At 46.8% G+C, this 18,794-nt stretch overlaps 1 protein-coding gene across 2 annotated transcripts in view; it reads left to right on the top strand.

The window, feature by feature from the left end:
* Positions 1-18,794, top strand: part of B4GALNT3 (beta-1,4-N-acetyl-galactosaminyltransferase 3) — a 95,499-nt gene that overhangs the window by 38,398 nt on the left and 38,307 nt on the right. For both annotated transcript variants that reach the window (XM_069762955.1, XM_069762956.1), the window contains one exon: positions 13,550-13,650. In XM_069762955.1, coding sequence (XP_069619056.1) covers positions 13,550-13,650 — 101 coding nt within the window. The remainder of the gene's footprint in view (positions 1-13,549; positions 13,651-18,794) is intronic.

Below are 18,794 nucleotides of genomic sequence, written 5' to 3'. Positions count from 1 at the left end.
TGTATATATACACTGCACAGTACCACTCCTCCTGTATATATACACTGCACAGTACCTCTCCTCCTGTATATATACACATTGTACAGTACCACTCCTCCTGTCCTGTATATATACACTGCACAATACCACTCCTCCTGTATATATACACTGCACAATACCACTACTCCTGTATATATACACTGCACAGTACCACTCCTCCTGTCCTGTATACAGTGGGGCAAAAAAGTATTTAGTCAGTCAGCAATAGTGCAAGTTCCACCACTTAAAAAGATGAGAGGCGTCTCTAATTTACATCATAGGTAGACCTCAACTATGGGAGACAAACTGTGAAAAAAAAATCCAGAAAATCACATTGTCTGTTTTTTTAACATTTTATTTGCATATTATGGTGGAAAATAAGTATTTGGTCAGAAACAAACAATCAAGATTTCTGGCTCTCACAGACCTGTAACTTCTTCTTTAAGAGTCTCCTCTTTCCTCCACTCATTACCTGTAGTAATGGCACCTGTTTAAACTTGTTATCAGTATAAAAAGACACCTGTGCACACCCTCAAACAGTCTGACTCCAAACTCCACTATGGTGAAGACCAAAGAGCTGTCAAAGGACACCAGAAACAAAATTGTAGCCCTGCACCAGGCTGGGAAGACTGAATCTGCAATAGCCAACCAGCTTGGAATGAAGAAATCAACAGTGGGAGCAATAATTAGAAAATGGAAGACATACAAGACCATTGATAATCTCCCTCGATCTGGGGCTCCACGCAAAATCCCACCCCGTGGGGTCAGAATGATCACAAGAACGGTGAGCAAAAATCCCAGAACCACGTGGGGGGACCTAGTGAATGAACTGCAGAGAGCTGGGACCAATGTAACAAGGCCTACCATAAGTAACACACTACGCCACCATGGACTCAGATCCTGCAGTGCCAGACGTGTCCCACTGCTTAAGCCAGTACATGTCGGGGCCCATCTGAAGTTTGCTAGAGAGCATTTGGATGATCCAGAGGAGTTTTGGGAGAATGTCCTATGGTTTGATGAAACCAAACTGGAACTGTTTGGTAGAAACACAACTTGTCGTGTTTGGAGGAAAAAGAATACTGAGTTGCATCCATCAAACACCATACCTACTGTAAAGCATGGTGGTGGAAACATTATGCTTTGGGGCTGTTTCTCTGCAAAGGGGCCAGGACGACTGATCCGGGTACATGAAAGAATGAATGGGGCCATGTTTCGTGAGATTTTGAGTGCAAACCTCCTTCCATCAGCAAGGGCATTGAAGATGAAACGTGTCTGGGTCTTTTAACATGACAATGATCCAAAGCACACCGCCAGGGCAATGAAGGAGTGGCTTCGTAAGAAACATTTCAAGGTCCTGGAGTGGCCTAGCCAGTCTCCAGATCTCAACCCTATAGAAAACCTTTGGAGGGAGTTGAAAGTCCGTGTTGCCAAGCGAAAAGCCAAAAACATCACTGCTCTAGAGGAGATCTGCATGGAGGAATGGGCCAACATACCAACAACAGTGTGTGGCAACCTTGTGAAGACTTACAGAAAACGTTTGACCTCTGTCATTGCCAACAAAGGATATATTACAAAGTATTGAGATGAAATTTTGTTTCTGACCAAAAACTTATTTTCCACCATAGTATACAAATAAAATGTTAAAAAAACAGACAATGTGATTTTCTGGATTTTTTTTCTCAGTTTGTCTCCCATAGTTGAGGTCTACCTATGATGTAAATTACAGACGCCTCTCATCTTTTTAAGTGGTGGAACTTGCACTATTGCTGACTGACTAAATACTTTTTTGCCCCACTGTATATACACTGCACAACACCACTCCCCATATATATACACTGCACAACACCACTCCCCATATATATAAACTGCACAATACCACTCCTCCTGTATATATACACTGCACAATACCACTCCTCCTGTATATATACACTGCACAATACCACTACTCCTGTATATATACACTGCACAGTACCTCTCCTCCTGTATATATACACTGCACAGTACCACTCCTCCTGTCCTGTATATATACACTGCACAGTACCACTCCTCCTGTCCTGTATATATACACTGCACAGTACCACTCCTCCTGTATATATACACTGCACAGTACCACTCCTCCTGTATATATACACTGCACAGTACCACTCCTCCTGTATATATACACTGCACAATACCACTCCTCCTGTATATATACACTGCACAATACCACTACTCCTGTATATATACACTGCACAGTACCTCTCCTCCTGTATATATACACTGCACAGTACCACTCCTCCTGTCCTGTATATATACACTGCACAGTACCACTCCTCCTGTCCTGTATATATACACTGCACAGTACCTCTCCTCCTGTATATATACACTGCACAGTACCACTCCTCCTGTATATATACACATTGTACAGTACCACTCCTCCTGTCCTGTATATATACACTGCACAATACCACTCCTCCTGTATATATACACTGCACAGTACCACTCCTCCTGTCCTGTATATATACACTGCACAGTACCACTCCTCCTGTCCTGTATATATACACTGCACAATACCACTCCTCCTGTATATATACACTGCACAATACCACTACTCCTGTATATATACACTGCACAGTACCACTCCTCCTGTCCTGTATATATACACTGCACAATACCACTCCTCCTGTCCTGTATATATACACTGCACAGCACCACTCCTCCTGTCCTGTATATATACACTGCACAATACCACTCCTCCTGTATATATACACTGCACAATACCACTCCTCCTGTATATATACACTGCACAATACCACTACTCCTGTATATATACACTGCACAGTACCACTCCTCCTGTCCTGTATATATACACTGCACAGTACCACTCCTCCTGTCCTGTATATATACACTGCACAATACCACTCCTCCTGTATATATACACTGCACAATACCACTCCTCCTGTATATATACACTGCACAGTACCTCTCCTCCTGTATATATACACTGCACAGTACCACTCCTCCTGTCCTGTATATATACACTGCACAGTACCACTCCTCCTGTCCTGTATATATACACTGCACAATACCACTCCTCCTGTATATATACACTGCACAGTACCTCTCCTCCTGTATATATACACTGCACAGTACCACTCCTCCTGTATATATACACATTGTACAGTACCACTCCTCCTGTCCTGTATATATACACTGCACAATACCACTCCTCCTGTATATATACACTGCACAGTACCACTCCTCCTGTCCTGTATATATACACTGCACAGTACCACTCCTCCTGTCCTGTATATATACACTGCACAATACCACTCCTCCTGTATATATACACTGCACAGTACCGCTCCTCCTGTATATACACACTGCACAGTACCACCCCTCCTGTATATATATACACTGCACAGTACCGCTCCTCCTGTATATATACACTGCACAGTACCACCCCTCCTGTATATATACACTGCACAGTACCCTCCTCCTGTATATATACCCTGCACAGTACCACTCCTCCTGTATATATACACTGCACAGTACCACTCCTCCTGTCCTGTATATATACACTGCACAGTACCGCTCCTCCTGTATATATACACTGCACAGTACCACTCCTCCTGTATATATACACTGCACAGTACCGCTCCTCCTGTATATATACACTGCACAGTACCGCTCCTCCTGTATATATACACTGCACAGTACCACTCCTCCTGTATATATACACTGCACAGTACCACTCCTCCTGTATATATACACTGCACAGTACCACTCCTCCTGTATATATACACTGCACAGTACCACTCCTCCTGTATATATACACTGCACAGTACCCTCCTCCTGTTTATATAAACTGCACAGTACCACTCCTCCTGTATATATACACTGCGCAGTACCACTCCTCCTGTATATATACACTGCACAGTACCCTCCTCCTGTATATATACACTGCACAGTACCACTCCTCCTGTATATAACACTGCACAGTACCGCTCCTCCTATATATATACACTGCACAGTACCGCTCCTCCTGTATATATACACTGCACAGTACCACTCCCCCTGTATATATACACTGCACAGTACCACTCCTCCTGTATATATACACTGCACAGTACCACCCCTCCTGTATATATATACACTGCACAGTACCACTCCTCCTGTATATATATACTGCACAGTACCACTCCTCCTGTCCTGTATATATACTCTGCACAGTACCACTCCTCCTGTCCTGTATATATACACTGCACAGTACCACTCCTCCTGTATATATACACTGCACAGTACCACTCCTCCTGTATATATACACTGCACAGTACCCTCCTCCTGTATATATACACTGCACAGTACCACTCCTCCTGTATATATACACTGCACAGTACCACTCCTCCTGTATATATACACTGCACAGTACCATTTCCTCCTGTATATATACACTGCACAGTACCACTCCTCCTGTCCTGTATATATACACTGCACAGTACCACTCCTCCTGTATATATACACTGCACAGTACCACTCCTCCTGTATATATACACTGCACAGTACCCTCCTCCTGTATATATACACTGCACAGTACCACTCCTCCTGTATATATACACTGCACAGTACCACTCCTCCTGTATATATACACTGCACAGTACCACTCCTCCTGTATATATACACTGCACAGTACCACTCCTCCTGTATATATACACTGCACAGTACCACTCCTCCTGTATATATACACTGCACAGTACCACTCCTCCTGTATATATACACTGCACAGTACCACTCCTCCTGTATATATACACCGCACAGTACCCTTCTCCTGTATATATACACTGCACAGTACCCTCCTCCTGTATATATACACTGCACAGTACCACTCCTCCTGTATATATACACTGCACAGTACCACTCCTCCTGTATATATACACTGCACAGTACCACTCCTCTTGTATATATACACTGCACAGTACCACTCCTCCTGTATATATACACTGCACAGTACCCTCCTCCTTTATATATACACTGCACAGTACCACTCCTCCTGTATATATACACTGCACAGTACCACTCCTCCTGTATATATACACTGCACAGTACCCTTCTCCTGTATATATACACTGCACAGTACCCTCCTCCTGTATATATACACTGCACAGTACCACTCCTCCTGTATATATACACTGCACAGTACCACTCCTCCTGTATATATACACTGCACAGTACCACTCCTCTTGTATATATACACCGCACAGTACCACTCCTCCTGTGTATATACACTGCACAGTACCACTACTTCTGTCCTGTATATATACACTGCACAGTACCACTACTCCTGTCCTGTATATATACACTGCACAGTACCACTACTCCTGTCCTATATGTGTACACTGCACAGTACCGCTCCTCCTGTCCTGTATATATACACTGCACAGTACCACTCCTCCTGTATATATACCCTGCACAGTACCACTCCTCCTGTATATATACACTGCACAGTACCCTCCTCCTGTATATATACCCTGCACAGTACCACTCCTCCTGTATATATACACTGCACAGTACCACTCCTCCTGTATATATACTCTGCACAGTACCACTCCTCCTGTATATATACACTGCACAGTACCACTCCTCCTGTATATATACACTGCACAGTACCACTCCTCCTGTATATATACACTGCACAGTACCCTCCTCCTGTATATATACACTACACTGCACAGTACCACTCCTCCTGTATATATACACTACACAGTACCACTCCTCCTGTATATATACACTGCACAGTACCACTCCTCCTGTCCTGTATATATACACTGCACAGTACCACTCCTCCTGTCCTGTATATATACACTGCACAGTACCACTCCTCCTGTCCTGTATATATACACTGCACAGTACCACTCCTCCTGTATATATACACTGCACAGTACCACCCCTCCTGTATATATAGACTGCACAGTACCACTCCTCCTGTATATATACACTGCACAGTACCCTCCTCCTGTATATATACACTGCACAGTACCCTCCTCCTGTATATATACACTGCACAGTACCACTCCTCCTGTATATATACACTGCACAGTACCACTCCTCCTGTATATATATACACTGCACAGTACCACTCCTCCTGTATATATACACTGCACAGTACCACTCCTCCTGTATATATACACTGCACAGTACCCTCCTCCTGTATATATACACTGCACAGTACCACTCCTCCTGTATATATACACTGCACAGTACCACTCCTCCTGTGTATATACACTGCACAGTACCACTCCTCCTGTATATATACACTGCACAGTACCACTACTCCTGTCCTGTATATATACACTGCACAGTACCGCTCCTCCTGTCCTGTATATATACACTGCACAGTACCACTCCTCCTGTATATATACCCTGCACAGTACCACTCCTCCTGTATATATACACTGCACAGTACCCTCCTCCTGTATATATACCCTGCACAGTACCACTGCTCCTGTCCTGTATATATACACTGCACAGTACCACTCCTCCTGTATATATACACCGCACAGTACCACTCCTCCTGTATATATACACCGCACAGTACCACTCCTCCTGTATATATGCACTGCACAGTACCACTCCTCCTGTATATATACACTGCATAGTACCACTCCTCCTGTATATATACACTGCACAGTACCACTCCTCCTGTATATATACACTGCACAGTACCACTCCTCCTGTATATATACACTGCACAGTACCACTCCTGTATATATACACTGCACAGTACCACTCCTATATATATACATTGCACAGTACCACTCCAGTATATATACACTGCACAGTACCACTCCTCCTGTCCTGTATATATACACTACACAGTACCACTCCTCCTGTGTATATACACTGCACAGTACCACTCCTCCTGTATATACACACTGCACAGTACCACTCCTCCTGTATATACACACTGCACAGTACCACTCCTCCTGTATATACACTGCACAGTACCACTCCTCCTGTCCTGTATATATACACTACACAGTACCACTCCTCCTGTGTATATACACTGCACAGTACCACTCCTCCTGTATATACACACTGCACAGTACCACTCCTCCTGTATATATACACTGCACAGTACCACTCCTCCTGTATATATACACTGCACAGTACCACTCCTCCTGTATATATACACTGCACAGTACCACTCCTCCTGTATATATACACTGCACAGTACCACTCCTCCTGTATATATACACTGCACAGTACCACTTCTCCTGTATATATACAATGCACAGTACCACTCCTCCTGTATATATACACTGCACAGTACCACTCCTCCTGTATATATACACTGCCCAGTACCACTCCAGTATGTATACACTGCACAGCACCACTCCTCCTTTCCTGTATATATACACTGCACAGTACCACTCCTCCTGTATATATACACTGATCAGCACCACTCCTCCTGAATATATACACTGCACAGCACCACTCCTTTCCTGTATATATACACTGCACAGTACCACTCCTCCTGTATATAAACACTGCACAGTACCACTCCTCCTGTATATATACACTGCACAGCACCACTCCTCCTTTCCTGTATATATACACTGCACAGTACCACTCCTCCTGTATATATACACTGCAAAGTACCACTCCTCCTGTCCTGTATATATACACTGCACAGTACCACTCCACCTGTATATATACACTGCACAGTACGACTCCTCCTGTCCTGTATATATACACTGCAAAGTACCACTCCACCTGTATATATACACTGCACAGTACCACTCCTCCTGTCCTGTATATATACACTGCACAGCACCACTCCACCTGTATATATACACTGCACAGTACCACTCCTCCTGTCCTGTATATATACACTGCACAGTACCACTCCACCTGTATATATACACTGCACAGTACCACTCCTGCTGTCCTGTATATATACACTGCACAGTACCACTCATCCTGTATATATACACTGCACAGTACCACTCCTGCTGTCCTGTATATATACACTGCACAGTACCACTCCTCCTGTATATATACACTGCACAGTACCACTCCTCCTGTATATATACACTGCACAGTACCACTCCTCCTGTCCTGTATATATACACTGCACAGTACCGCTCCTCCTGTATATATACACTGCACAGTACCACTCCTCCTGTATATATACACAGCACAGCACCACTCCTCCTGTATATATACACTGCACAGTACCACTCCTCCTGTGTATATACACTGCACAAAACCACTCCTCCTGTATATATACACTTCACAGTACCACTCCTCCTGTATATATACACTGCACAGTACCACTCCTCCTGTATATATACACTGCACAGTACCACTCCTCCTGTATATATACACTGCACAGTACTACTCCTCCTGTATATATACACTGCACAGTACCACTCCTCCTGTATATATACACTGCACAGTACCACTCCTCCTGTATATATACACTGCACAGTACCACTCCTCCTGTATATATACACTGCACAGTACCACTCCTCCTGTATATATACACTGCACAGTACCCCTCCTCCTGTATATATATACACACTGCACAGTACCACTCCTCCTGTATATATACACTGCACAGTACCACTCCAGTATGTATACACTGCATAGCACCACTCCTCCTGTCCTGTATATATACACTGCCCAGTACCACTCCAGTATGTATACACTGCATAGCACCACTCCTCCTTTCCTGTATATATACACTGCACAGTACCACTCCTCCTGTATATATATACACTGCACAGTACCACTCCTCCTGTATATATACTCTGCACAGTACCACTCCTCCTGTATATATACACTGCACAGTACCACTCCTCCTGTATATATACACTGCACAGTACCACTCCTCCTGTATATATACACTGCACAGTACCCTCCTCCTGTATATATACAGTACACTGCACAGTACCACTCCTCCTGTATATATACACTGCACAGTACCACTCCTCCTGTATATATACACTGCACAGTACCACTCCTCCTGTCCTGTATATATACACTGCACAGTACCACTCCTCCTGTCCTGTATATATACACTGCACAGTACCACTCCTCCTGTCCTGTATATATACACTGCACAGTACCACTCCTCCTGTATATATACACTGCACAGTACCACCCCTCCTGTATATATAGACTGCACAGTACCACTCCTCCTGTATATATACACTGCACAGTACCCTCCTCCTGTATATATACACTGCACAGTACCCTCCTCCTGTATATATACACTGCACAGTACCACTCCTCCTGTATATATACACTGCACAGTACCACTCCTCCTGTATATATATACACTGCACAGTACCACTCCTCCTGTATATATACACTGCACAGTACCACTCCTCCTGTATATATACACTGCACAGTACCCTCCTCCTGTATATATACACTGCACAGTACCACTCCTCCTGTATATATACACTGCACAGTACCACTCCTCCTGTGTATATACACTGCACAGTACCACTCCTCCTGTATATATACACTGCACAGTACCACTACTCCTGTCCTGTATATATACACTGCACAGTACCGCTCCTCCTGTCCTGTATATATACACTGCACAGTACCACTCCTCCTGTATATATACCCTGCACAGTACCACTCCTCCTGTATATATACACTGCACAGTACCCTCCTCCTGTATATATACCCTGCACAGTACCACTGCTCCTGTCCTGTATATATACACTGCACAGTACCACTCCTCCTGTATATATACACCGCACAGTACCACTCCTCCTGTATATATACACCGCACAGTACCACTCCTCCTGTATATATGCACTGCACAGTACCACTCCTCCTGTATATATACACTGCATAGTACCACTCCTCCTGTATATATACACTGCACAGTACCACTCCTCCTGTATATATACACTGCACAGTACCACTCCTCCTGTATATATACACTGCACAGTACCACTCCTGTATATATACACTGCACAGTACCACTCCTATATATATACATTGCACAGTACCACTCCAGTATATATACACTGCACAGTACCACTCCTCCTGTCCTGTATATATACACTACACAGTACCACTCCTCCTGTGTATATACACTGCACAGTACCACTCCTCCTGTATATACACACTGCACAGTACCACTCCTCCTGTATATACACACTGCACAGTACCACTCCTCCTGTATATACACTGCACAGTACCACTCCTCCTGTCCTGTATATATACACTACACAGTACCACTCCTCCTGTGTATATACACTGCACAGTACCACTCCTCCTGTATATACACACTGCACAGTACCACTCCTCCTGTATATATACACTGCACAGTACCACTCCTCCTGTATATATACACTGCACAGTACCACTCCTCCTGTATATATACACTGCACAGTACCACTCCTCCTGTATATATACACTGCACAGTACCACTCCTCCTGTATATATACACTGCACAGTACCACTTCTCCTGTATATATACAATGCACAGTACCACTCCTCCTGTATATATACACTGCACAGCACCACTCCTCCTGTATATATACACTGCCCAGTACCACTCCAGTATGTATACACTGCACAGTACCACTCCTCCTGTATATATACACTGCACAGTACCACTCCTCCTGTATATATACACTGCACAGGACCACTCCTCCTGTATATATACACTGCACAGTACCACTCCTCCTGTATATATACACTGCACAGTACCACTCCTCCTGTATATATACACTGCACAGTACCACTCCTCCTGTATATATACACTGATCAGCACCACTCCTCCTGAATATATACACTGCACAGCACCACTCCTTTCCTGTATATATACACTGCACAGTACCACTCCTCCTGTATATAAACACTGCACAGTACCACTCCTCCTGTATATATACACTGCACAGCACCACTCCTCCTTTCCTGTATATATACACTGCACAGTACCACTCCTCCTGTATATATACACTGCAAAGTACCACTCCTCCTGTCCTGTATATATACACTGCACAGTACCACTCCACCTGTATATATACACTGCACAGTACGACTCCTCCTGTCCTGTATATATACACTGCAAAGTACCACTCCACCTGTATATATACACTGCACAGTACCACTCCTCCTGTCCTGTATATATACACTGCACAGCACCACTCCACCTGTATATATACACTGCACAGTACCACTCCTCCTGTCCTGTATATATACACTGCACAGTACCACTCCACCTGTATATATACACTGCACAGTACCACTCCTGCTGTCCTGTATATATACACTGCACAGTACCACTCATCCTGTATATATACACTGCACAGTACCACTCCTCCTGTATATATACACTGCACAGTACCACTCCTCCTGTATATATACACTGCACAGTACCACTCCTCCTGTCCTGTATATATACACTGCACAGTACCGCTCCTCCTGTATATATACACTGCACAGTACCACTCCTCCTGTATATATACACAGCACAGCACCATTCCTCCTGTATATATACACTGCACAGTACCACTCCTCCTGTGTATATACACTGCACAAAACCACTCCTCCTGTATATATACACTTCACAGTACCACTCCTCCTGTATATATACACTGCACAGTACCACTCCTCCTGTATATATACACTGCACAGTACCACTCCTCCTGTATATATACACTGCACAGTACTACTCCTCCTGTATATATACACTGCACAGTACCACTCCTCCTGTATATATACACTGCACAGTACCACTCCTCCTGTATATATACACTGCACAGTACCACTCCTCCTGTATATATACACTGCACAGTACCACTCCTCCTGTATATATACACTGCACAGTACCCCTCCTCCTGTATATATATACACACTGCACAGTACCACTCCTCCTGTATATATACACTGCACAGTACCACTCCAGTATGTATACACTGCATAGCACCACTCCTCCTGTCCTGTATATATACACTGCCCAGTACCACTCCAGTATGTATACACTGCATAGCACCACTCCTCCTTTCCTGTATATATACACTGCACAGTACCACTCCTCCTGTATATATATACACTGCACAGTACCACTCCCCCTGTATATATACACTGCACAGTACCACTCCTCCTGTCCTGTATATATACACTGCACAGTACCACTCCTCCTGTATATATACACTGCACAGTACCACTCCTCCTGTATATATACACTGCACAGTACCACTCCTCCTGTCCTGTATATATACACTGCACAGTACCACTCCTCCTGTATATATACACTGCACAGTACCACTCCTCCTGTATATATACACTACACAGTACCACTCCTCCTGTATATATACACTGTACAGTACCACAGTACCACTCCTCCTGTATATACACTGCATAGTACCGCTCCTCCTGTATATATACACTGCACAGTACCACTCCTCCTGTATATATACACTGCACAGTACCACTCCTCCTGTCCTGTATATATACACTGCACAGTACCACTCCTCCTGTATATATACACTGCACAGTACCACTCCTCCTGTATATATACACTACACAGTACCACTCCTCCTGTATATATACACTGTACAGTACCACAGTACCACTCCTCCTGTATATACACTGCACAGTACCACTCCTCCTGTATATACACTGCATAGTACCACTCCTCCTGTATATATACACTGCACAGTACCACTCCTCCTGTATATATACACTGCACAGCACCACTCCTCCTGTATATATACCTTGCACAGCACCACTCCTCCTGTATATATACCCTGCACAGCACCACTCCTCCTGTATATATACACTGCACAGTACCACTCCTCCTGTATATATAGACTGCACAGTACCACTCCTCCTGTATATATACACTGCACAGTACCACTCCTCCTATATATATACATTGCACAGTACCACTCCTCCTGTATATATACACTGCACAGTACCACTCCTCCTGTATATATACACTGCACAGTACCACTCCTCCTGTATATATACACTGCACAGTACCACTCCTCCTGTATATATACACTGCACAGTACCACTCCTCCTGTCCTGTATATATACACTGCACAGTACCACTCCTCCTGTCCTGTATATATACCCTGCACAGTACCACTCCTCATTTCCTGTATATATACACTGCTCAATGTTCTCGGTTCGTAGTCATGAACCAGGAGGCCCCGGATGAGCCCTGCTCTATGTTTCTGGGATTCCTGCCCTCCTCCTTCCCTCTATGTGGCCCATTCTAATTGTGCCAGCAGGATAAGGTCACAGGAGGAGGGGGCTGAAAAGATAAAATCCTTTTCCTACAGATGAAAGCCCTCACCCACTGTCACCTGTGGGTGCCCATCTGTCTGTCTCACTCCCTTCGCCCCTGAGCCCCCTGTTTTTCGCTCTGATGTCTTACCCCTACTCCTCTTATTTAGCAGCAGTGGATGGACGGCTCTGTCACTGCTGCTTTCACCATTACATCAATAATGAATCTTTACAAAGTATAAATATTCCCATTAAAACAGAATTATGTTACTACTTTTTTCAGGGTACAGCAACTGGAGGGAATTGGGCAAAGCGCTGGCCCACAATAATATTCCGGCTGTGGACCCGAATCTTCAGTTCTACCAACCGGAGAGGCAGCAGGAGGTGAGGACGACACTGTGCATGTTCCTGCACTTTCCTCTGTCATGGGATTTCATGGAAGGGGATTCCACTTCTGTACAAGTGCAATGGGAGATTTTAATACCCAAGTTTGGAAATGGATCAAATGTTCCAAAAAGAGTGTCCTTCGGCGTCTTACACATCCCACCATAAAAGAGGGCACCTTATATCCCATCCCACAAGGTGGCACATAGGACCAGAGCACCTTACATCCCACCATACAAGGTGGCACATAGGACCAGAGCACCTTCCATCCCATCCTACAAGGTGGCACATAGGACTAGAGCACCTTACATCCCATCATACAAGGTGGCACATAGGACCAGAGCACCTTACATCCCATCCCACAAGGTGGCACATAGGACCAGAGCACCTTACATCCCATCATACAAGGTGGCACATAGGACTAGAGCACCTTACATCCCACCATACAAGGTGGCACATAGGACCAGAGCACCTTACATCCCATCCTACAAGGTGGCACATAGGACTAGAGCACCTTACATCCCACCATACAAGGTGGCACATAGGACCAGAGCACCTTACATCCCATCCTACAAGGTGGCACATAGGACTAGAGCACCTTACATCCCATCATACAAGGTGGCACATAGGACCAGAGCACCTTACATCCCATCCCACAAGGTGGCACATAGGACCAGAGCACCTTCCATCCCATCCTACAAGGTGGCACATAGGACTAGAGCACCTTACATCCCACCATACAAGGTGGCACATAGGACCAGAGCACCTTACATCCCATCCTACAAGGTGGCACATAGGACTAGAGCACCTTACATCCCACCATACAAGGTGGCACATAGGACCAGAGCACCTTACATCCCATCCTACAAGGTGGCACATAGGACTAGAGCACCTTACATCCCACCATACAAGGTGGCACATAGGACCAGTGCACCTTACATCCCACCATACAAGGTGGCACATAGGACTAGTGCACCTTACATACCACCATACAAGGTGGCACATAGGACTAGAGCACCTTACATCCCATCCTACAAGATGGCTCATAGGACTAGAGCACCTTACATCCCATCCTACAAGGTGGCACATAGGACTAGAGCACCTTACATCCCATCCTACAAGGTGGCACATAGGACTAGAGCACCTTACATCCCACCATACAAGGTGGCACATAGGACCAGAGCACCTTACATCCCATCCTACAAGGTGGCACATAGGACTAGAGCACCTTACATCCCACCATACAAGGTGGCACATAGGACCAGAGCACCTTACATCCCATCCTACAAGGTGGCACATAGGACTAGAGCACCTTACATCCCACCATACAAGGTGGCACATAGGACCAGTGCACCTTACATCCCACCATACAAGGTGGCACATAGGACTAGTGCACCTTACATACCACCATACAAGGTGGCACATAGGACTAGTGCACCATACATCCCATCTTACAAGGTGGCACATAGGACCAGAGCACCTTACATCCCATCTTACAAGGTGGCATATAGGACTAGAGCACCTTACATCCCATCCTACAAGGTGGCACATAGGACCAGAGCACCTTACATCCCATCATACAAGGTGGCACATAGGACTAGAGCACCTTACACACCATCGTACAAAGTGGCACATAGGACTAGAGCACCTTACATCCCATCATACAAGGTGGCACATAGGACTAGAGCACCTTACATCCCATCCTACAAGATGGCTCATAGGACTAGAGCACCTTACATCCCATCCTACAAGGTGGCACATAGGACCAGTGCACCTTACATCCCATCATACAAGGTGGCACATAGGACTAGAGCACCTTACATCCCATCGTACAAGGTGGCACATAGGACTAGAGCACCTTACACCCCATCCTACAAGGTGGCACATAGGACTAGAGCACCTTACATCCCATCATACAAGGTGGCACATAGGACTAGAGCACCTTACACCCCATCCTACAAGGTGGCACATAGGACTAGAGCACCTTACATCCCATCATACAAGGTGGCACATAGGACTAGAGCACCTTACACCCCATCCTACAAGGTGGCACATAGGACTAGAGCACCTTACATCCCATCATACAAGGTGGCACATAGGACTAGAGCACCTTACATCCCATCGTACAAGGTGGCACATAGGACTAGAGCACCTTACATCCCATCCTACAAGGTGGCACATAGGACCAGAGCACCTTACATCCCATCATACAAGGTGGTACATAGGACTAGAGCACCTTACATCCCATCCTACAAGGTGGCACATAGGACTAGAGCACCTTACACCAAACCATACAAGGTGGCACATAGGACTAGAGCACGTTACATCCCACCATACAAGGTGGCACATAGGACTAGAGCACCTTACATCACACCATACAAGGTGGCACATAGGACTAGAGCACCTTACATCCCATCCTACAAGGTGGCACATAGGACTAGAGCACCTTACATCCCACCATACAAGGTGGCACATAGGACTAGAGCACCTTACACCCCATCATACAAGGTGGCACATAGGACTAGAGCACCTTACATCCCATCGTACAAGGTGGCACATAGGACTAGAGCACCTTACACCCCACCATACAAGGTGGCACATAGGACTAGAGCACCTTACATCCCACCATACAAGGTGGCACATAGGACTAGAGCACCTTACACCCCATCATACAAGGTGGCACATAGGACTAGAGCACCTTACATCCCACCATACAAGGTGGCACATAGGACTAGAGCACCTTACATCCCACCATACAAGGTGGCACATAGGACTAGAGCACCTTACATCCCATCATACAAGGTGGCACATAGGACTAGAGCACCTTACATCCCATCATACAAGGTGGCACATAGGACTAGAGCACCTTACATCCCACCATACAAGGTGGCACATAGGACTAGAGCACCTTACATCCCATCATAATAAGGTATTCATGGGGTTAACACCAGTGGGGAATAAATTGGAGCTTTTCTCTGTGTTCAGTGACCTGCACATTATCCTCATGGGTGACCACAGTGATCGTGCCGTGGGCGTCAGTTCTCGTCCTTCTCAGGTAGCCTTCCTGTGCTCAAGTATTTGTGCTGGTGATCCGCCATCTGCTGCTAATCCCCTCCATGATGTCATGTGAACGCCGGACGATTTACCCTACTGTTATTCCACCGCACTACAACTCTCAGCATGAGTCACCTGTGCAGACAAACTCATAAGCACAACTAAACAGCCTCCAGGTTCCCCAGCTCCGAGAGGGCCGAGAGTGACAGCACTGAGAGTGACAGCACTGAGAGTGACAGCACTGAGAGTGACAGGGCCTAGAGTGACAGGGCCGAGAGTGACAGTGATGAGAGTGACAGCGCCTAGAGTGACAGCGCCGAGAGTGACAGGGCCGAGAGTGACAGGGCCGAGAGTGACAGTGCCGAGAGTGACAGTGCCGAGAGTGACAGTGCCGAGAGTGACGGCGCCGAGAGTGACAGGGCCGAGAGTGACAGGGCCGAGAGTGACAGGGCCGAGAGTGACAGGGCCGAGAGTGACAGTGCCGAGAGTGACAGGGCCGAGAGTGACGGCGCCGAGAGTGACAGGGCCGAGAGTGACAGGGCCGAGAGTGACGGCGCAGAGAGTGACAGGGCCGAGAGTGACGGCGCCGAGAGTGACAGGGCCGAGAGTGATAGCACTGAGAGTGACAATGTTGAGAGTGACTGTGCCTAGAGTGACAAGGCCGAGAGTGACAGCGCCTAGAGTGACAGCGCCGAGAGTGACAGGGCCGAGAGTGACGGCGCCGAGAGTCACAGGGCCGAGAGTGACAGGGCCGAGAGTGACAGGGCCGAGAGTGACGGCGCAGAGAGTGACAGGGCCGAGAGTGACGGCGCCGAGAGTGACAGGGCCGAGAGTGATAGCACTGAGAGTGACAATGTTGAGAGTGACTGTGCCTAGAGTGACAAGGCCGAGAGTGACAGCGCCTAGAGTGACAGCGCCGAGAGTGACAGGGCCAAGAGTGACGGCGCCGAGAGTCACAGGGCCGAGAGTGACAGTGCTGAGAGTGACAGGGCCGAGACTGACGGTGCAGAGAGTGACAGGGCCGAGAGTGAGTTCTGAGAGTGACAGCGCCTAGATTGACGGTGCCTAGAATGACAGGGCCTAGAGTGACAGCCCCGAGAGTGACCCCGCCTAGAGTGACGGCGCCTAGAGTGACAGCACTGAGAGTGACAGCGCCTAGAGTAACGGTGCCTAGAGTGACAGGGCCGAGAGTGACAGGGCCTAGAGTGACGTCGCCTAGAGTGACAGTGCTGAGAGTGACAGGGCCGAGAGTGACGGCGCAGAGAGTGACAGGGCCGAGAGTGAGTTCTGTGAGTGACAGCGCCTAGATTGACGGTACCTAGAATGACAGGGCCTAGAGTGACAGCCCCGAGAGTGACCCCGCCTAGAGTGACGGCGCCTAGAGTGACAGCACTGAGAGTGACAGCGCCTAGAGTAACGGTGCCTAGAGTGACAGGGCCGAGAGTGACAGGGCCTAGAGTGACGTCGCCTAGAGTGACAGGGCCGAGAGTGACAGCACTGAGAGTGAGAATGCTGAGAGTGACAGTGCCTAGAGTGACAAGGCCGAGAGTGACAGGGCCTAGAGTGACAGCACTGAGAGTGACAGCGCCTAGAGTGACGGCGCCGAGAGTGACAGGGCCGAGAGTGACAGTGCTGAGAGTGACAGCGCCTAGAGTGACAGCGCCTAGAGTGACGGCGCCTAGAGTGACAGTGCTGAGAGTGACAGCGCCTAGACTGACAGGGCCGAGAGTGACAGGGCCTAGAGTGACAGCGTCTAGAGTGACAGGGCCTAGAGTGACAGGGCCTAGAGTGAGTGCTGAGAGTGACAGCGCCTAGAGTGACAAGGCCTAGAGTGACAGCGCATAGAGTGACAGCGCCTAGAGTGACGGCGTCTAGAGTGACAGGGACGAGAGTGAGTGCTGAGAGTGACAGCGCCTAGAGTGACAGGGCCTAGAGTGACAGCACTGAGAGTGACAGCGCCTAGAATGACGGCGCCTAGAGTGACAGGGCCGAGAGTGAGTTCTGAGAGTGACAGCACCTAGATTGACGGCGCCTAGAATGACAGGGCCTAAAATGACAGGGCCTAGAGTGACAGCCCTGAGAGTGACCCC

Source organism: Ranitomeya imitator, chromosome 4 (assembly GCF_032444005.1).
Source record: "Ranitomeya imitator isolate aRanImi1 chromosome 4, aRanImi1.pri, whole genome shotgun sequence".
Taxonomy (NCBI): domain Eukaryota; kingdom Metazoa; phylum Chordata; class Amphibia; order Anura; family Dendrobatidae; genus Ranitomeya; species Ranitomeya imitator.
Note: the sequence above shows the minus strand (reverse complement) of the source record. Positions and strands in the feature narration are given on the sequence as shown.